Here is a 21,293-nt window from a genome sequence, read left to right on the forward strand (position 1 = left end):
TGCCAGCTGATCATCCAGATCATCTAGAACTACACAGAAAAAGACAGCTATTTTATTAATGTTCTCAAACTAATTATGCTGAAAAGCGTAATGTACTATATCAGGGACCAGATCAGGTTTTGAAAGGAGCCACCTTCTCCATATTCAAATCCTGCTCCCCCCCAAATATACATCACTTCTTCCACAGTGCCTTTCATCGATAATCCATCACTGACTGAGGGGAAAAGTCTGTACTGATTTGAGACTGGTCTTCAAAGGGCTCCTCAACCTAGCCAGTGTTTGTTTCAAATAGCAAAAACAACTAACAAAAAAAATAAACAAAAAACACCTTAGTTTGCATTCTTAATTTAGACTCATCAGCTAAGTGTAGGAAGAACCTTTCATAATTCTAGCTTACAAAGCAAGTAGAAAAGACATGGATTAACCAATGTGCACTCAGTGCACTTGCACAGGACCCCCCCATCTCAAGAGGGCCCCTGATAACCCCCCAAAACTGAGTGGTGCTGCAAGCCTATGTTCCAGGTTGCAAGGAATGGGGTGGGAGTAGGGTGAGTTGTGGAGGCTGTAAGGGGAATGGGGGGAGGATGTTGGAGGGGGCTGATGGGGTTGTGGCTGATGGGCTGAGGTTTTGGGGGCTGTGGTGAGCAAGACAGGTCAGAGCTACTGGGATGTGGGGGGCTGTCAGGATAAGTGGAGGCTGGTGAAGGGTTGTCGGGGTATATGTAGGGTGGGAGAGGCATTCAGGGGTCTGTGCATAGGGAGCGGTATCTATGGAGTGGGGGTGGAAGGAGCATGTTGGGATCTGTAGCTGGGGTATTTAATGGTGTGGAGGCACTTTGCTGTCTAGTTTACAGAAGGTGTAATCTGGGCCTGGTGCTGATGAGCATGCTCAGATCTTTCTGTATGTTTCCAGAGCATAGACAACGCTATGATGTAGCTGTGAGCTGGAAGGGCATTCTAGATATTAACATTCAAAGGAGCACATGGAGTAGCCCTGCATGTCCTAAACTTGTTTAGCTTGGAATGTGTTGTAAATAAAACAGCTGAACATTTTCAGTATTTGGGCTGTGAAACAACTAAAAAAATATAATTGCTATTAATCACAAGATTAAAAAAGTAATCACGATTAATTGCAGTTTTAATCACAATGTTAAATAATAACAGAATACCAATTGAAATGTATAATTTTTTTTATTTTCTACATTTTCAAATGTATTGATTTCAGTTACAACAGAGAATACAAAGTGTAGAGTGCTCACTTTATATTTTTTATTATAAAATATTTGCACTATAAAAATAAACAAATGAAATAGTATTTTTCCATTCACCTCATACAAAGACTGTAGTGCAGTCTCTTTATCATGAAAGTGCAACATACAAATGTAGAATTATTTTATTTTTTACATAACTGCACTCAAAACCAAACCCATATAAAACTGTAGAGCCTACAAGTCCACTCAGTCCTACTTCTTGTTCAGCTAGTATTAAGACAAACAAGTTGGTGGCATCTGACTCAGATGATGAAAATGAAGGCACGTCGGTCTGCACTGCTTTGGATCGTTATCAAACAGAACCCAAATCAGCATGGAAGCATATCCTCTGGAATGGTGATCGAAGCATGAAGGGGCGTACAAAGTACAGCATATCTGCAACGCTGGCTACAACAGTGCCATGCAGAAAGTCTGTTCTCACTTACAGGTGACATTGTAAATAAGAAGTAAGCAGCATTATCTCTCATAAATGTAAACAAATGTGGTTTTGTAATAAATACATAAATAAATCTACATTTGTAAGTTGTGCTTTTATGATAAAGAGATTGCATTACAGTACTTGTATGAGCTGAATTGAAAATTACTGTTTCTTTTGTTTATTTTTACAGTGCAAATATTTGTAATAAAAAATAATATAAAGTGAGCACTGTACACTTTGTATTCTGTGTTGTACAGTAATTGAAATCAATCTATTTGAAAATGTAGAAAAACATCCAAAAATATTTATAATAAATTTTAAATTGGTATTCTGTTATTGTTTAACATTTCGATTAAAACTGCAGTTAATCATGACTATTCTTTAAAATCTAATTAATTTGTTTTGCATTAATCACGTGCATTAATGGCGATTAATTGATAACCCTAAGTAATTTATCACTTATTGCTCACTTTCAATGATTTCTATAAGAGGACTATAACATGCAGTGCTTGGCAATGGCATTCTATGAATCTGTGGAGGTCAGATGGGTTGATAGCCTAGGTGATGATAAAGCGTAATAAAATTTAGTAAGAACTTTTGATTCACTCTGTCAACAAAGTTGTAGTTATACACTAACCTATTAAACTGAATTAAACATTGAATTTCTTGTTTAACTGGGATGAATTTTAGATAGCCATGTCTGATAAAAAGAATTTACTGGGAGTACTTTCAATCACAGGGATGATTTATGCAATGACAGTTTAATGTGTTCAGTTTGCATCCATATGAACTAAATACATCTAGAAGTTACACCAGGGATGAATTTAAGAATTGAGTACTAGTAAACAAAAATGGTCCATCACCCACCTTTTTTAAGGCTGAAATAAAAAAAGCTCTGAGTGTCATGGACAGCTCAGTGCAAACCTCAGATTCTCTGCTTTGCTGAGTTTCTGCTGAGGACAGCAGAGAGTGGGGACCATAAGAGAGCCAGTTGTGGCACAAGCAAAGCAAGTGGCTGTTAGGGACCTTACTAATTTGAGGACCTCACATCACGGTCAAATTCTGCAGTGCTCTCTCTGGCCCTGTGTCAAACAGAGGAGGCAAGGACCTCCAGAGAAATGAGAGGAAAGGGGCTTCTGGGCATTGCCTGAGCAGTGATGGCTGCTGCCTAAAATAAATGATGGCCCTGGGGGCTCCAGAGAGACTCCGCCACCCCCTGCTGCCTGCTCCCTCTAGCATGCCTCCCCCCCCTCACTGCCTCCTAATCATACCCTCTCCCCATATTGTAATAATGTTTTCGAAGTGAAAAACTGGTGTAGCTGTTCCACACATGGGTGCTGGGTAGCAGTGTACTAGGGAGGACTTTTTTGGAGGGTGCCAGAAAAGTTCATGGAAGAATAAATTTCCTTGCATCCTTGTGGGCCAGTCTGAGCTTTGTCTGTCCCTACCTCCCTCACCAGCAGTGAGACCAGAAAGGAAGAAGTGACTTGGCTGCTAGCCCCATTCACTCCCTCTAGTAGTGGGCCCAGATGGGGAGGTAACTCATGGCTCCTCTCATTTCCTGCAACTTGGGGCTCTACAAATCATAAGGCTAGCCTCAGCTACACACTGACCTCAATGGGAGTTACATGTGCAGAAGGATGGGTGTCTGATGGAATAGCCTAATTTTGGCAATTGAGCTTTGATTATCACAGGTATGCCCATTGGTCTGTGATGGGATGTTAGATCGGATGGGATCTGAGTTACTACAGAGAATTCTTCCTGGGTGCTGGCTGGTGAGTCTTGCCCACATGCTCAGGGTTTAACTGATCGCCATATTTGGGGTCGGGAAGAAATTTTCCTCCAGGGCAGATTGGCAGAGGCCCTGGAGGTTTTTTGCCTTCCTCTACAGCATGGGGCACAGGTCACTTACTGGAGGATTCTCTGCAGCTTGAGGTCTTCAAACCACAATTTGAGGACTTCGATAACTCAGACATAGGTTACGGGTTTGTTATAGAAGTGGATGAGTGAGATTCTGTGGCCTGCATTGTGCAGGAGGTCAGACTAGATGATCATAATGGTCCCTTCTGACCTTAAAGTCTATGAGTCTTCGAATTATTGTAAACATGAGACAGACAAAATAAAAAAGAAGTAGCTGCCGTATTTGGAAGCAATGAGCAACTTATAGAGAGAGACTATTCATTTATAGAAAGGATCTCCCATCAGGGGTGCTAGAACAATTTTTATAGTGGGAGTGATGAGAGTCCTTTAGCCAAACTGTAAACCCTGTATATAATGGAAACCACTTCAAGTCAGGGGGTGCGGCAGCACCCTCAACACCTGTAGTTCCAGCACCTATGTCTCCCATATCCAGTTACACGTGTGTTGTTGGTACTACAGTATAAAAACAGCATGAGTGCACACACTTACCACTGAAAAACTCTTTTTCTAGCTGTTCATTCCATACAGGTGCACTGTCCTCCATCATTTCAGCTTGAGTTGCATCAAATAAGTTACCAGGTAGTTCAGCTGGTAAAGATGAGTTGCACGTTTCAGCCTGTTGAGAAGTTTAAGAGACTGTGTAGCTTATTTTCATAGCAAAACAAATCTTAATATGGACAAGAGGAGAGAAAACCCTCATGGGTGCTAATATTCTTTTAAATAATATATGCCTGAAATCACCGTGCTGCGTGTGTGAAGAATTAAATTCTACACAGAATACAACTATCTATAGTTCAGACTTTCACTTGATTTTGGGGGGATTTTAGTCCATCTTCTTGTCCAGAGGCTGTAGCACACTCCAGAGCACATTAATGGTGGGTTTGTATTATAACTGATATTTGTTTGTAGTTGTTAGCTGTTTACTCATTTCACCTCCACATACATTCTAGTAGGATATTGCCTCTGTAATTTAAATTTCCCTAATCCATTCTTCTTTAATGTGCACATTTACAACCCACCCCAACAAGAGGTGGTATTCACTTCCCAGAAAAAAATGTAATAATCAAATACCACAGTCACCTCTCCTATACTCAGATTTCATCTTTACACAATACTACAACTAATTTAGTAGCATTTTATAAGTATTACAGTTAAGACATTAGTAATATTTTAATGAAACAAATTCCATTTGTGATGCTTTACTCTTGAGTTTTAAAATTGTATTTTCACATAATCACTAATTCCACCAGCCTATGGCAACACAAGCACTGCCTTGCAGGCCTTGCTCTCTCTGTACAGGTTAGCTATAGGCGCACACCAATTCCTTAGCTCCCAAACGTCTCTCTGGAGTGCCAAGCCCCTGATCCCCTGACCACTCACACAATTCTCAGATTCTCTGCTCCCAAAGGAATAGCACACACCAGTTTACTAGATTCAACACAGGATCACTGCTCCATTTAACACACAGCACTTAGATATATTTACAGTGAAAACAAGAATAAGTTTATTATTAAAGAACTGAGATTCAAATGATAGTCAGTAAGACTATTAGAAACAAACAGATACATATAAAACAAAATCATAACATGCTTGCTACAGCCTAAACTTAACACACACGGCATTCCAGTCTCCTACAGGATAGCTTACCCCAAGTCTTTTTCCCAGCGTTTTCAACCAGGGTGGCTGAGATTCCCTTTGTCATAAGATCAAGCCTGCTGCCAGCTTGTCTTCCCAGCTTGAAGGATGCCAGAGCATCTCTCTGCACCCGCAGATATGACCCCAGACCTTTGATTTTCCTCTGAAAACAGGGTTCTTCCCTTCCTCCTGCAGTTTACTCTTCCTGTTAATTTCCTTCTGAAATCTCCACAAGCTCTTCGTTAGCATTAGACTCAGTATGCTAACAGATTTCCATTGTGAGATACACAATGGTTAGCTAAGGAGAGAAGTGTCTCTCTCACCTCCTGACTGGAGAAGTTTGCCTCAAGGCAAGCTACCTTTGAGAGAACCTGCCTTTAACTAGAAGGCCTAGAGAACACAATTTTCAGCATATATACAAAACTCCTCACATTGTTTTGGTATATACATCTCAGAATTATTATGATCGGGGCGGCTCTAGACATTTTGCTGCCCCAAGCACAGCGTCATGCCGCGGGGGGCGCTCTGCCGGTCGCTGGTCCCGCGGCTCCACCCGTCTGCGGGAGGTCCACCAAAGCCGCGGGACCAGTGGACCCTCCGCAGGCAAACCGCCGAAGGCGACCAGCAGAGCGCCCCCCGCGGCATGCCCCCCCAAGCACGCGCTTGGCGTGCTGGGGCCTGGAGCCGCCCCTGATTATGATGAGCTGTGTGACACAGGCTTTCATTAGAGACCTTATATGACATTCTTTTGGTGAACCCAGGGGATAGCTGTGCCCCTATGTACCTCAATGACCTCTGCCAGTTAGCATCAAGAAGTCTTTGGGTCACATCATGAGAAGGGAGCACCCTTTAGGCGGCCTAAAATGGAGGACCAGAATGCTGACTGTATGAGTTATCCTCCCACTGAGCACCTCAGTGGGTCCCACCATGGAATGGGGGTGAGGTCCCTTCATGGTCTTTCCTGCCCTGTTCTGAGTGATCTCAAGATCGATCAGACTGGTGCAGAGCCAACAAATGCACCTGGAAAGAGTGAATGCGCCTTTATTCCTGTGTAATACAGGGCCAAAATTCCATAAGAATTCAGGAATTGCCAGACTGGATCAGACAGATGGTTCATCTAGTCCAGCATCCCGTACCTGACAGAAGCCAGCACAAGGTGCATCAGTGGAAAATGCAAGAAACCTTGCATTAGACAGTCAACTAATTACCTCCTCAGAAGGAAAGTTTCTTCTTAGTCCCCATCAGTTAAGAGGCTGGTTTATGCTCTGAAATACGGAGGCTTCCATAATTCTTGAGGCCAGATCCCCTGCTCGCATAAATCAGTATAGTTCCATTGCCTTCAATGGATTTTGGCTGATTTACATGTAAGCATTTGGTCCCACTCTCATTTAAAAAAAAATTTTTTTTCTTTTATAACTCTGGATGTTCTTGTTATTCATATAAACATCCAGTCTCTCTCTGAATCCTGCTTGGATCTTTGTTTCAATGATAGCCTGAGGAACTCATTGTCACAATATATCTGGGCATTGTATTTCCTTTTATCAATTTTAAATCCTGCCATTAGGTTCCATGGAATAGTCCCTTGTTCTGGAAGTATGAGAGAGGGTAAGTAGGAGTGCCCAACTTATCTTCTTGATACCATTTATTATTTGTATACCCTTATGTTCCCTCTTAGACTTGGTCTACACTACCATTTTATGTTGGTATAACTATGTTGCTCAAGGGTGTAATATATCCACACCCCTGACCGATGTTGTTAAACCAACCTAACCCTGGTGTAGACAGCCCTATGCCAATGGGAGGGCTTCTCCTGTCGACACAGCTACAGCCTCTTGGAGAGGTGGCGTATCTACGCTGATGGGAAAAGCTCTCGTCAGTGTAGGTAGTGTCTTCACTAAATGTTACCGCTGCACTGGTGTAGCACTGTAAGTGTAGACAAGACAGTTGTCTCCTCTCTGATTACACCATATAACAGAGTTCATGTTAGTAATACAGAGCAGTGAAATGGTTAAAACTGAGACTCTGAGCCAACTTCATCCCAGGTGTAATTCTGTTGATATCCAAGGATTACATTGAAGTTACACCAGAGAGGAATTTGGTGCCTCATGCTTGAAACGTCTCTGTGCTACCAATCTGGAGCATCCAGCCAAAACAAATCATCTGAAGTTAGAACACAAAGGAGCCTTCCTAGTGCCCAGGCTCTATTTAGCTAAAGTAGTTCATAGTGACATCAAAGAGCCTCATTCCTGCAAACGCTCAGCACATAGCACTCTCAGTGTATGGGTGTTCTGTGCACTGAGGGCTTGAATCAGAAATAAAATACTATTGGACCAAATCTTACTCCCATTGGGTGAAATTCACCCCCCCCATGCATAAGACCTGCACAAGGCCTTAATTCACACTTAACTCCCGCTTAACTCACACTTAAGGCCTAAAAGTAGGATTTAAGTGGTTCGTAGGTTTCGTGCAGGCTGTCTGCATGGGGGTGAATTTCACCCATTGAGAAGTCCATTACCAGACAGACAGTCCCACTGACATCACCGGAACTAGTAAAGGTGGCAGAAACTTTGCCTAACAGAATCTGAATGATCTGCATCTGAATTTAAACTTGCACTGAAGACAGAAATCATGTGAATATGTGCTCAACCTGTTTGTAAGCACAAATGCAACAAATAAAACTTAACAATTGTAAATAAATCCAAACGGCAAATATTTGTTCAAAGTGAGTTCCCATTTATTTATGCTTTAGTTACTATTGCCAAAATGTATTTTGTGTTTGTCTCGTAGCAGTAATTTATTAAATAATTTCCTTGTTAAAGAGAACTGAAACCGCACCGCAAAAGCTAGACTTCGGATTTCTTTGGAGATACTCGTACAATAAATGGGGCAAATTCATCCCTGGTGTGACACCACTGAATTCAACAGGCTTACACCACATATGAATTTTCCCTAGTATTTAAATACAGAATTGCAAGAGTCATGTTTAAATAAAATAAGTAGCCAGCTGGGCATAATGTCTATTCTACAAAGACAGTGGACTAGTAAATATTCCCTGCTTTAAACATTTTTGACAATAAAGTTGCCAAGCTACTTACCTGTGCCATTTCCTCAACTTTGTAAGATGTATGGGCGCCGAGAGCAAAGCTGTCATATCTGTGAAAAGAATTTAAAAAGCTGCTTTGAAGATGAACGCAATAACATTTTACAAGGGAGTAAACAGCCAGCTTGCGTCCTTTTAATACCCAGCAAGAAGCTTCCAAAAATACTTTTTACGAAGAGTCCACAGAGATTGTCATGTTGTTTCTCAAATGCATCTTATGATATATTTTTTTCACCCATCAGGGTGCTTGAATCTGCAACGTGTTAATGTTCCAAGTGAACAGCCAAGAAGAGACCTCAGATTAATGGCATTTACGCTGCTGGAATATCAGTAAGGTAACTCTGCATCTGTCATTCTAACATAAATGGTTATTTTGCAATCTTAGGTAATTTTCCAAATGACAAGAATGTATTAAGTACTGGGGAGAATCGAAGGTTTTGGTTATACGACCTATAACGCTCAAAATGACCCGAGACCTACTTATGTGAAAGACTGTCTCTCTTCCTGTCCCAAATTGCCACAGTGGAGATCACAGGGGCACCCCACTTGTATAAGAAAGAGGGGGAGCTGGCAGACGGTTCTCTAAGGCCCTGGGGAATTTGCTCCCACCCATCCAAAATAATCCTAATTTTTCAACTTTCACTGCACACTGCAAGGCCTAACTATTTTCCCAGGTTGTGAGGGATTGCCAGGACTCTGGTGGGAGTCCTTGTAAGGATCTTCAGCCATTTTTCAGCTGCTGCATTAACGTTAATTACTGGCTAAGAGAGGGTTGTATATGAAATAATGTATTTTTAGAATTGTGGTTTTTTAAACGTGTCCAGGGGTGCCAAAAGCAAAGGATGGGCACTCCTTTTAATGGAATGAGTGTATACATCTAACCAACCAACCAGCCAACCAAAGGAAAAGAGAACTGGGGATACTCACGCGAGTAAAGCAAGATGAATTTGTACCCATACATGTGAAAAAAAAATGTTCTTAATTCAAATGAGGAAATTAACCCCATCGCAGTAAGATATGGTTCCTTCTCCCACTTGCAGACCTTTGTTTAAAAATTAACATGCCTATCCCCCTGCCGAAAGGGTACTGAAAAGAATTTTGCCTTGTTATGGTTGCTCTTAACTGTTCAGCCCTCCTCCCAGAGGGCTTTGTTTTGCTTATTCTTCTCATTTTTTGTGATCAATCCTGTCTATGAAAGGATTTTTTTACAGTCATTATTTCCTTTTGGTTCTTAAGGCTTTCACTGGACTGAGGTAAATTATTTTATTGTGCTTCAGCAGCAAGTATAAACTGGCTTGTTGGCATGTTCTGTGTATTCGAGTCTTTCTTCCCACTGTGCTTTGTCATTTGGTTGTAATGCGCTTGCAGGCAGGGAAGAACAGTTGCAAGGGATAGTATTTGTGTTTTTGCAATTGGGAATGTTAAAATCAGGATCCCTTCCTCATATAGGGCATCATCCAAAACCAGCTGAAGCCTATGGAAAGATTCCCTTTGATTTCCATGGGCTTTGCAGAATAAGACTCTGTGAGCCTGCTTCACTCCTTAACTTTGCTTGATAGCAGTTAATCATGTGAATATTCCCATTGAAGTCAATGGGATTACTACTCAGTGTGTGTAAGGGTTTCAGAATCAGATCTCAAAGCCACATTTAACTTTTGTTTTAAGCTAAAATGATGCAGAATATGCATTAACACTTAACACAATCTAGAGTTGAGCTTGTGGTATTTTAGAATCTTTACAATGATTTCTTTCAAACCAAATGCAGTGAGTTTGGTGTTCTGTTTTGTAAACAATCTCAAGTCTTATTCCATTAGAAATGGAAAAAATTCTATTGGCTGCTTCAACTTTGCACATGGAGAATTGTTCTGTACAGCACACTTGCAAGTGCTGTCCCTAGCCCAGTTTTAATTATTCCAAGTGGTGGGACATCCATTTTTCCCTTTCCAGTAGATCTAGCTATCAGAAATGTTTTGGGGGGGGGTTTCTGGCCAAATTTTCACTTTCCTAATTTAATCTCATTACTCCTGGTTACACCTCCTTGCACCATCCTAAATAATTCTCCCCCATCCTTGCTCTTAGCACTCTTTAAGTAATAGATGATGGTGTTCCTCCTTAGTTGTCTCCTAGTCAAATTATACAAACAAGATTACAATAATCTTGTGTCCTATATCAGTCCCTCCAGCCCCCTAATCATCCTCATTGCTCTACTCTGAACTCCATCCAGTTTATCAGCATTTTGAAATTAAAGGTTTGTTTTCCTACGTGCAGGTATTTCTTAAATTCATTACTATAGAAACCAGAAATAAACCCCAACCCCCCTCCCCCCCCAACACACACACCCCAAACATGAAACTAGGTACCTGTAGCTAGACAGATGATTACAGAGTGCAACACTAAGAGTGATTGCATTTAATAATAATACACAATAAGATAGTTTCAGTCAGGCTCTAATCTGCAATGGCCCATGCCTGGGTTCTCTCTCAGATCGCAGTCTACTTTTAGTGTTCGTATGAGCATTACACAGTACCCAGTAAACAACCATCAAATTATGCAAGCATGTTGAAAACACTTAGTTAAGTAAAACTTAAGTGTTACATTTAAAAAGAAACGCTATTTAAATAATCTATAAGAAGAAGATAAGAATAATTTACAACATCAAATGCCTGGAATGGAAAATAATCACCGGTTTTACTTACTGCCAACTTTGGTGTTACAACCCTTTTATTAGCCTCTTAAATAGCTCCACGTAAATAGACTTCTTTTTGCAGCCTTCCATAATATTTTCCCCACAACAAAAACACCCCACAGCAGGTGAGACTTTTTTTTTTTTTTTTTGCACAAAAGGGACAAAGTACCATCTAAACAGTTGCTAATACCTAGCTGTTTACAGGCTTCCGCCAGTCAAGCTTACTTACATGACTTACAGTGCTGCTGCCTATTGTACATCACTTACTCTCCAAATAACTTTACCTGGTGACAGGCAAAGTATTTGTATTGCTTTGTCTACACATAAAACAAGTCACATGCCAAGACAACACCTAGAAAGGGCGGAGAAGTTTTCAATAGGGAGACGTGACTAGGATATTCAGTAATTGGCTCAGCTCCACATCAGAATAGCCTTGCTATTTATGTTTCAAATTCTGCCTTGTAATGAGTCAAGATCAGCGGTGGGCAACCTGCATGCCTCACGTGGTCCATCAGGGAAATCCCCTGGCAGGCCACGAGACAGTTTGTTTACATTGACCGTCCGCAGGCTAGGCCTCCTGCAGCTCTCAGTGGCCGCTGTTCACTGTTCCCGGCCAATGGGAGCTGTGGGAAGCAGCATGGGCTGCAGGGACATGCTGGCCGCCGCTTTCTGCAGCTCCCATTGGCTGGGAACAGTGAACTGCGGCCACTGGGAGCTGCGGGCGGCTGGGCCAGTGGACAGTCAACGTAAACAAACTGTCTTACAGGCCGCCAACGGATTACCCTGACATGCCCACCACTGGTCAAGATCATCTGAACCCAAGATCTATTTTATACATTTTCTGTTGAAAAATCAGGATAAATATAGAATCAGGAAAACCGAAGCAGTGAGTACATACCATTATATGCATCTTCTATTGCTTTTTCAAAAAAAGTCATTTTCATACTGGTAAAGGCTGCCAAATTGAAGAGTCTGAAGCCCCCTATGCTTTGCTTTCATTTGATCTCATCCCACAAGATTGATTTCACACCAATATATATATCCCTCCTGAAACCCTATTCTCTTTCTCAGTTACACAAATGCCCCTTTATGCTGTGGGAATGGCCCCCTGAATATTCCTTATACAGAGGGCCACTGTAGTTTGCATAGGATGGTGAGAGAGCTCTACACTGGTCCTGCTCCCAGTCCCCAGTGTAGGGGTTATGACAAGGGCGAAGAAGGAGAGGGAATAGCTGGACTGTGCTGTGCCACGGCTAGTATCTGCTTCCCAGCACTCACAGGGGGCCACTAATTTTCAATTATGGTCACCTTGCTACTCTGCTAGGGAGGAGTTCTCTGGAAACATCTGCAAGGCTACCTCACTGTCCCTCTTCAAACCCCACCTTAAAACTCTCCTCTGCTGTGATACAAAAACCTCACCAACTGTTAGGTAGCTGGTGTGTGAAAACAACTACTTATCATACTGATCAGTATTGTCTCATTACTACATTGTGCTTTCTTCCCCCTCCCCCAGTCTGCTGTTGCATCTATCTGTTGTCTCGTGTTATTTATTATTTGTATTATAGCACCTAGGATCCCCGGTCAGGACCCCACATTGTTAGGCTCTGTACAAACACAGAACAAGAAAGACAGTCCTTGCCCCAAAGAGCTTACAATCTAAGTTTGTCTTATAATAGGTCCGTACGCTCTTCAGAGCAGGGTCCACCTTTTTGTTATGTGTTTGAAAAGGACCTTCTACCATGGGCCCCTAATCCATGACTGGTGACCCCAAGCACTACCTCAATATAAATAACAAACAACAACATTGCATCACAAAGAGGTGTTTGACAGTGAGGTGTTGCCAATGTGTCTACAAACTACTTGAATCTATTATCCAAGCCCCATGAAGAAGGGGCATAATGGGCGAGAGCCGGTGCTATAGCCCAGAGACTGTAACAACCATGCAGCTTTTGTGCAAAGCCTGAGCAAATGAAATTTCATCTAAGGATGGGAATTTGGCCCTTACTTTCTACTTAGTCTTTATTCTTTCTGACATTTAACTGATAACTTTGCGTTACATAACCAAATAAAATCATGCTCCTACTGAGACATGTGGAAAGCAGTAGGCTGGAGAATCATCTAATTTAAATGGAGCTGTACACAAAGTTTTACAAGCGAGGCATGAAACAATTCATTTTCTTTTTCTAACTACCATTAAGCAGTAGAATGAACACGGTTGTGTATAGCTCACCGTGGTTGCTGCTGAGTCTGGTGCTTTAAACTGTGCTTCCTTGATTTTTTGAAGGAGAAGAGTGAAGCGAAAGGAGTTCTGAATCCCAGAATGGAAGGTGAGACATTCTTTTGTGCTTGTGGATTTTGGGGTGATGACATTTTAAACTCTTTAGGATCTAAAAAAAAATTAAAATGTTGCAAATATTTGATTCATTTCCAGTTGTTGTTAAATCTAATTTTTTTAAACCATACAAAAATAAGCTACATCTTTGCATGCCTGAATAAAGGCAGGCAGTAAGCTGTAATTAAAGATGACCTGCAAAGAAGCAAAAGGGGATTTGTTCCCTTTTGTGAATCTTTATCGACACAGCAAGTTTGTAAGTTGTTCTCCCCAGACAAATATATTTTCTTCTGTATAAAGTTAGTCTGAAATTTCAGACTATCACTGATTTCTTTTGACCGAGCAAAGTGACATTTGCTTTTGGTGTCTAACTGGAGAATGGGGGGGAAAAAAAAGATACACAGCTCCACATTTTCAAAAGGGAGCAATGATTTTGGGTGCATCCATGCTTGGGTGCCCAACATGAGATAAATAAATTAGCCTGACTGTCAGACACGGCTGAACACCCACCCTGTGAAAGTCAGGCCCCTGTTAAGGCACCTGAAATTATTAGTCATTTTTGAAAATTTTGACCAAAGATCCATAATGGGTTGACTTCTCAAATGTGTATAAACACCAGACAGACAGAATCATTAATTACATGAGTAATTTATATTAGATACCAGAATATTATAAAAAACTTATTATACCTAAGTTTATGATGGATTCGCCAGACCATTCTTGGTGTTTGAATGCTACAGTTAATGTTTAAAGTGTTTTATTTTATGTATATTCTCTCAGCTTATTTTCTTTGCAGAATCATAAAAGGGCATCATAGTTTATTTATTTTGGAAGAATATGGCCTTGTTTCCACAGGGAACATGAACCCTGTCCTCTTGGCAAAAGCAGTTGAAAGTGGGTGTGAACGACAGCTTTGTTCACAGAGTAAGCAGAGAAACTGCAGTCTCTGCTGCTAAGAGGTGCCCCAGTGGGACCAGCAAAGCAAAGCAACATTCAGATAACAGGGCATTATTGAAAAATTGAAGATTTCCCCACCTCCCCCCGCCATTTTAGATCACCAGATGTGAGAGTGAAAACAGCAGCACAAATGTGTGTGTTGGAGGGTGTCGAGGGGAAATGCATTCTAGAAATGGATACACAACTGAACAGGAATAGCTGATACAAACTGTGAGAGGCAAGGGCAATATTCTGGGGCTGGTCTCTCAATTGAATGAAAGGTGCATGTCATAGGCAGTGTTCCCTCTAATTTTTTCACATCCATGTGCAGAATGAATTTTGTTATGTGCACCAACATGGAGGTGATGTGTGACAGGGCTGGGGCAGAGGGTTGGGATGTGGTGGGGGATGAGGGCTCTGGCTGGGGATGAGGGGTTCGGGGTGTGGGAGAGGGCTCAGGACTGAGACAGAGGGTTGGTTGCAGGGGGTGAGAGCTTCAGCTAGGGGTGAAGGCTCTGGGGTGGGGCTGGGAATGAGAGGTTTGGGTGTGAGATGAGGCTCAGGGCTGGGACAGAGGGTGGTGTGGGGGAGGTGCGGGTTCTGGGGCGGGGCCAAGGATGAGGGGTTTGGGGTACAGGCTGCCCTGTGGCTGCGGTGGGGAGAGGGAGGACTCCCCACAACCTTCTCTCCCCCCAGCCCCGAGCTGCTGCGGCAAAAGGTGCCTCTCCCTGGCAGCTCCAGCGGGCCTGGGCCAGGGCAGGGCCGCCCAGAGGGGGGGGCAAAGGGGGCAATTTGCCCCGGGCCCCGGGCTCCGCAGGGGCCCCCAAGAGAACAGCGGAGGCTCCCGCCTCCGCCCCTCTCGTGGAGCCTCAGCGCATCAAGCGCCGAGTCTCCGGCCGAGCCCCTGAGCCCCGCCCCAATCCGCGTGGTGAGGGGGCGGGGCTGGGAGCTCCAACGGGGCCTGAGCCCCGCCCCGCTCAGAGTCGCGTGGGGAGGGGGCGGGGCTGGGAGCTCCAACGGGCCTGAGCCCCGCCCCGCTCAGAGTCGCGGGGGGCGGGGGCGGGGCTGGGAGCTCCAACGGGGCCTGAGCCCCGCCCCGCTCAGAGCGGCGTGGGGAGGGGCGGGGCAGCTGCCTCCGCTCGGCCGGAGCTCACAGCCCGCCCCTCGCCACGCGCCTCTGAGCGGGACGGAGCCCAGGCCCCGCCGGAGACGCGCTCGGGTAAGAGGCTGAGGCTGAGGCCGGGGCGGGGGAAGCGGGACCCGCCGCCGCCCGGCGCAGCCCGGTCTTGGCGGGGCCCCTTCTGTTCGGGACCCGCGCCGAAGTGCCCGAGGCCAGCGGCGGGACCCCGCCACCAATTACTGCCGAAGACCAGGCTGCGCTTCGGCGGCGGGTCCCGCTTCGGCGGTAATTCGGCGGTGGGGGGTCCCCGTTGCGGGTCTTCGGGGCACTTTGGCGGCGGGTCCCGGAACGGAAGGGCCCCCCGCCGCCGAAGACCCCGGGCCCCCGGAATCCTCTGGGTGGCCCTGGGCCAGGGGAGGGGCACCTCTCCCTGATGCGGCAGGTACTTACTGGGGGAGAGGCATCTCTTCCCGCCGCAGCCCTGAGTCCCCAGAGCCCAGCCACGTAGCTTAAAGGGAACTTAAGGTTTCATTTTTGGCTGTAACATATCACTTGTACCTCACTGACAGGCAGACTACATGTTAGAAAAGCTTTACTCCTTTTGGAACCTAACGTTTTGGTGATAGTAAGCATGACATCAAAAGAGTCACGTGAACCTCATTGTGGCCTTTAGGTGACATTTTTGGTATACAGCCCTTCTGTGGAAATGTAGTTCTGCTTCCTATGATGCTGCCTCCAGCTATTGAGAGGCAGAGGATGGTGATGTATGTCTGTGGCAAAAGGTGGCAGATGAAAAAATTATACCAGATAGAAATGTGAATGGAGAAAAGATCTATTCATAAGAGCCACATGGAGGGAGGATGGGGGAGACACTACACCAGAGGTTCTCAACCTTTTTCTTTCTGACCCCCCTGCTATAAAAACTCCACGGCCCACCTGTGCCACAATAACTGATTTTCTGCACATAAAAGCCAAGGCTGGTGTTGGGGATAGCAAGCAGGGCAATTGCCTGGGGCCCCACACCACAGGGGCCCCGGTGAAGCTACTTTGCTCAGGCTTCAGTCGTATACGATGGGGCTTCGGCTTTCTGCCCTGAGCCCCAGCAAGTCTAACACTGGCCCTCCTTGGCGGCCCCCCTGAACCTGCTTGCAGCCCTACAGCGGACCCCGGACTCCAGGTTGAGATCCACTGCACTACAGAATGGGAAATTTGATAGGGACATGGACCATGTTGGGATCTGAAGGGCAACAGCATGCATGGAAGACGACTGCCCAGAGTTCTATCACAGTGGCAACCAGACAGGATCAATCTCCCACCTTGATAATCTGACACTTGCACACATTTTAGCCCTGTGTAATCAGTCAAGCTTCTGTTCAAATACATTCAAACCTCTTTCATCCAAATCTTGATTATCCAAATTTGTCCCCTGACATCTACTCTGCTTCTCTGAAGCCTCATTTATCTAAAGTTTTTCCCTCATCTCCTTTAAAAAAAACTAGGCTTGACTGTGATCATTATATTTACCTTTGATTTTTATTTCTGTGGAACTAATGCAGTCTATATAAACTTAACACTCATTCTTTCATCAGATAATGCCTACTGTATCTATTTGCTTATAATCTTTCCAACTATTACAACTCTAGCGTAAGAAATACCAAGAGCTTCATAATCTGTTGCACGGTTGTGCTTTTAACACAGTTACTTCAAAGGAACACATTTCCCTTTTAAAATCTTATTTTGCAAAGCTCTGATGTGAGAAGGGGTCAACACAATTTCAGAAACTTCTCTCTCACTGAGCTGTGAGCAGGGTGAGGGATAGCTCAGTGGTTTGAGCATTGGCCTGCTAAACCCAGGGTTGTGAGTTCAATCCTCAAGGGGGCCATTTAGGCATCTGGGGCAAAAATGTGTCTGGGGATTGGTCTCGGGGCAAAAATTGGGGATTGGTCCTGCTTTGAGCAGGGGGTTGGACTAGATGACCTCCTGAGGTCCCTTCCAACCCTGATAGTCTAGTCTATGGTTTTGGTGAGCATCACTTAAGAAAGGGACTTGAAAAATTCACTATGACTCACCATTTCTTGATGTCTTTCTTAGCCAATGTGCTAGTGGTCGTTTTAACATTCTGTTGACATCAATTTCATTCTGAAATTTTTTTCTCTGTATTTCTTCAAACCATTCTCCTGTCACTCCCTGTAGTCCAGTTACATCTCGTTTTTTCTTCTGAAGTTTGCTAAAAAGAAAACAAAATGCCAGTCCACTTTTTCAACTGATTTAGAAATTTACCTTCTATTGCTGTTCACCACTGGCAACTCTCCTTTCCCTCATAGAAACCCTTAGGCTTGATTTCTACAAATCAAATTACTTAAAAAAATGTGTAAAAGCAAAACCAAATAAGGATTAGGACATGATCCATCGAAGTCAATGGAAAGATTCCCTTTGACCTTCAGTGAGAGCTGAAAGCCCAGTTCAGCAAGGTATTTAAGCACAAGCCTAACTGTGACTTCAGGAAACTACCCATATGCTTAAGTTAACGTTCTGCTTTGCAGAACCGAGGCCATAATGCATAAACATATACAAACTTACAACTCATTAAAACTTAAATTGAGGGTCTGTCACATCAGTAACCTAAATAATATATATTGTAATTAAACCATTTTTGAAATTTTTCATCCTCATATTTCGGGGGGGCGGGGGGAGGGAGGGGAGAGACAGTAAAATTGTTCTTGTCCTAATAGTAAACTATTTGCAGCAAAGACTGTATTTTGTAAAGCACTCAGCAGTGTGCAGTCCCTGTCTGGAGCTTTCCGTGTGTACTACAATCACAATACTAAATGCAGATTGTATAGTTTTGCACTGTCAGTTAAACAAGATTATTACTCTTAACTTTCATTACTACCTCGTGGCTTGCCCGTATTTAACACTGTGTATAACCAACCTACAACTTATAGATTTCTCCAAAGCAGATTTAGGCATGGATTAACTATACAAATGTGGCTTGGACAAGGTACCAAAGAGAAGCTGAACAGCAATTGTTATTTTTATTCAAAATAACTGGTCTTATGAATAGAGTATTTACTGGGACCTAAAAGAATAGTTTGCAGATGCAGAAAAAAACCCTGAATGATGCATGTTGCAGGGTGGACTGGGCCCTTACAAAAGGAACTGATCCAGCCCACCTGTACAATGTCAACAGCTCTGACGGGCATAACGGAGGACAGGTGTCATCTATGAGAGCAGCAAGAAGATACAGAGAAGAGTTGTAGTGAGCAGGAGGATGCTGTGGGAGACTCTGACAGGGAGAAGGGTTTGGGCCTGGAAACCAAAGCCAAAGAGTTGAAGAAGGCTGAGGGCTGGAAGAGTAGAGGGGTCTCTACTGGATAACGGAGAAGCGGTGGATGTGGTATACCTAGACTTTAGTAAGGCATTTGATACGGTCTTGCATGATATTCTTATCGATAAACTAGGCAAATAGTTAGATGGGGCTACTATAAGGTGGATGCATAACTGGCTTGATAACCGTACTCAGAGAGTAGTTATTAATGGTTCCCAATCCTACTGGAAAGATATAACAAGTGGGGTTCCGCAGGGGTCTGTTTTGGAACTGGCTCTGTTCAATATCTTCATTAACAACTTAGATATTGGCGTAGAAAGTACGCTTATTAAGTTTGCAGATGATACCAAACTGGGAGGGATTGCAACTGCTTTGGACAATAGGGTCATAATTCAAAATGATCTGGACAAATTGGAGAAATGGTCTGAGGTAAACAAAATGAAGTTTAATAAAGACAAATGCAAAGTGCTCCACTTAGGAAGGAACAATCAGTTTCACACATACAGAATGGGAAGAAATATCAGAGGGGTAGCTGTGTTAGTCTGACATGCCTCTGATGAAGTGGGTATTCACCCATGAAAGCTCATAGAATCATAGAATATCAGGGTTAGAAGGGACCCTCAGGAGGTCATCTAGTCCAACCCCCTGCTCAAAGCAGGACCAATCCCCAGACAGATTTTTGCCCCAGATCCCTACATGCCCTCTCAAGGATTGAACTCACAACCCTGGGTTTAGCAGGCCAATGCTCAAACCACTGAGCTATCCCTGCCTGCTCCAATACATTTGTTAGTCTAGAAGGTGTCACAAAACTCTTTGCTGCTTTTACAGAATGGGAAGAGACTGTCTAGGAAGGAGTACGGCAGAAAGGGATCTAGGGCTTATAGTGGACCACAAGCTAAATATGAGTCAACAGCGTGATGCTGTTGCAAAAAAAGCAAACATGATTCTGGGATGCATTAACCGGTGTGTTGTGAGCAAGACACAAGAAGTCATTCTCCGCTCTACTCTGTGCTGGTTAGGCCTCAACTGGAGTATTGTGTCCGGTTCTGGGCACCACATTTCAAGAAAGATGTGGAGAAATTGGAGAGGGTTCAGGGAAGAGCAATAAGAATGATTAAAGGTCTAGAGAACATGACCTATGAAGGGAGGCTGAAAGAATTGGGTTTGTTTAATTTGGAAAAGAGAAGACAGAGGGGACATGATAGCAGTTTTCAGGTATCTAAAAGGGTATCATAAGGAGGAGGGAGAAAACTTGTTCATCTTAGCCTCTAAGGTTAGAACAAGAAGCAATGGGCTTAAACTGCAGCAAGAGAGGTTTAGGTTGGACATTAGGAAAAAGTTCCTAACTGTCAGGGTGGTTAAACGTTGGAATAAACTGCCTAGGGAGGTTGTGGAATCTCCCTCTCTGGAGATATTTAAGAGTAGGTTAGATAAATGTCTATCAGGGATAGTCTAGACAGTATTTGGTCCTGCCATGAGGGCAGGGGACTGGACTCGATGACCTCTCGAGGTCCCTTCCAGTCCTAGAATCTATGAATCTATGATGGCTGACCCCTCAAAGATGGAGCATAGACAGCATTGGGAGGTTATTGGGCCCTTTCCTGGAGATGAAAGGATTCCAGGTAGGAAGACTGGGGAATATGTGCTGGGAAGAGCAGGGAAGGACTCCAGCTAGAAGGGGCTGAAAGAGCTGCTGGATTGAAAAGCAGGCTGGGACTGGAGAAGAGCCCTGAGACTAGCAGAGTAGAATAGGTGGTATATTGATGGACTATATTTTGGGACTTTGAGGATGGTTTGAATTGTTTATGTTAATACATCCAGATCCCAAGGAGGAGTACTGCTGGCCATGAGAAAGCCTCCAGCACAGTTCTTAAATGCTCCTGAAGAGGGTAAACAAAGGCAGGGTGCTGCACAGCCTATGCTGGGATGCTCAGCATGTGGCCAACCCTGTTACTGTGTGCCTGGATTGCAAAACTACTGTAATGTAATTTGAAAGCAAGAAGTGCCACACCCATGTGGTATTTCAGATGGAGAGAAAGCCTTTGTGTGCAGCCCTGTGACCGAATGCCAGTATTTAACAATGGCTCTCAAAAAATCTTCCCTGTGGTAAATACCATGGTAAATCAGGGGTGCCTGTGCTCTGAGAGGAGGCTTACAGGCTGAAGAATCTATTCACTTATTGATTTACATATGATCACTTTCTGTCTCTGTTGGAGACACCACTGCCGGCAAACAAGCTTACATTAAATCAAGGGTTCTCAAACTGGGGGTCGAACCTCTCAGGGGATCGCAAGGTTATTACATGGGGGGTCATGAGCTGTCAACCTCCACCCCAAACCCCACTTTGCCTCCAGCATTTATAATGGTGTTAAATATATAAAAAGTGTTTTTAATTTATAAGGGGGCATTGAACTCAGAAGCTTGCTATGTGAAAAGGGTCACCAGCAAAAAAGTTTGAGAGCCACTGCATTAAATGCACTTGCTGGGAACACTCACACTTCTTACAGAAAACAGTACTGAGTACTGCATTGTTCAGCTGATGTCATT

At 43.7% G+C, this 21,293-nt stretch overlaps 1 protein-coding gene and 1 long non-coding RNA gene across 6 annotated transcripts in view; one reads left to right on the forward strand and one right to left on the reverse strand.

Moving 5' to 3' along the window:
- The window catches only part of LOC120399035, an 87,196-nt gene that overhangs the window by 65,387 nt on the left and 516 nt on the right, over positions 1-21,293 (forward strand). For all 5 annotated transcript variants that reach the window (XR_005594903.1, XR_005594908.1, XR_005594897.1 and 2 more), the window contains 2 exons: positions 8,587-8,679; positions 13,315-13,357. This is a non-coding gene — a long non-coding RNA (uncharacterized LOC120399035). The remainder of the gene's footprint in view (positions 1-8,586; positions 8,680-13,314; positions 13,358-21,293) is intronic.
- Positions 1-21,293, reverse strand: part of POGLUT3 (protein O-glucosyltransferase 3) — an 84,365-nt gene that overhangs the window by 38,050 nt on the left and 25,022 nt on the right. Inside the window, exons 2-5 of the mRNA XM_039526814.1 lie at positions 17,488-17,645; positions 13,261-13,417; positions 8,340-8,397; positions 4,099-4,225 (exon numbers count right to left, since the gene is read on the reverse strand). Coding sequence (XP_039382748.1) covers positions 4,099-4,225; positions 8,340-8,397; positions 13,261-13,417; positions 17,488-17,645 — 500 coding nt within the window. The remainder of the gene's footprint in view (positions 1-4,098; positions 4,226-8,339; positions 8,398-13,260; positions 13,418-17,487; positions 17,646-21,293) is intronic.

This window comes from Mauremys reevesii, linkage group 1 (assembly GCF_016161935.1).
Source record: "Mauremys reevesii isolate NIE-2019 linkage group 1, ASM1616193v1, whole genome shotgun sequence".
In the NCBI taxonomy this organism is placed as follows: domain Eukaryota; kingdom Metazoa; phylum Chordata; order Testudines; family Geoemydidae; genus Mauremys; species Mauremys reevesii.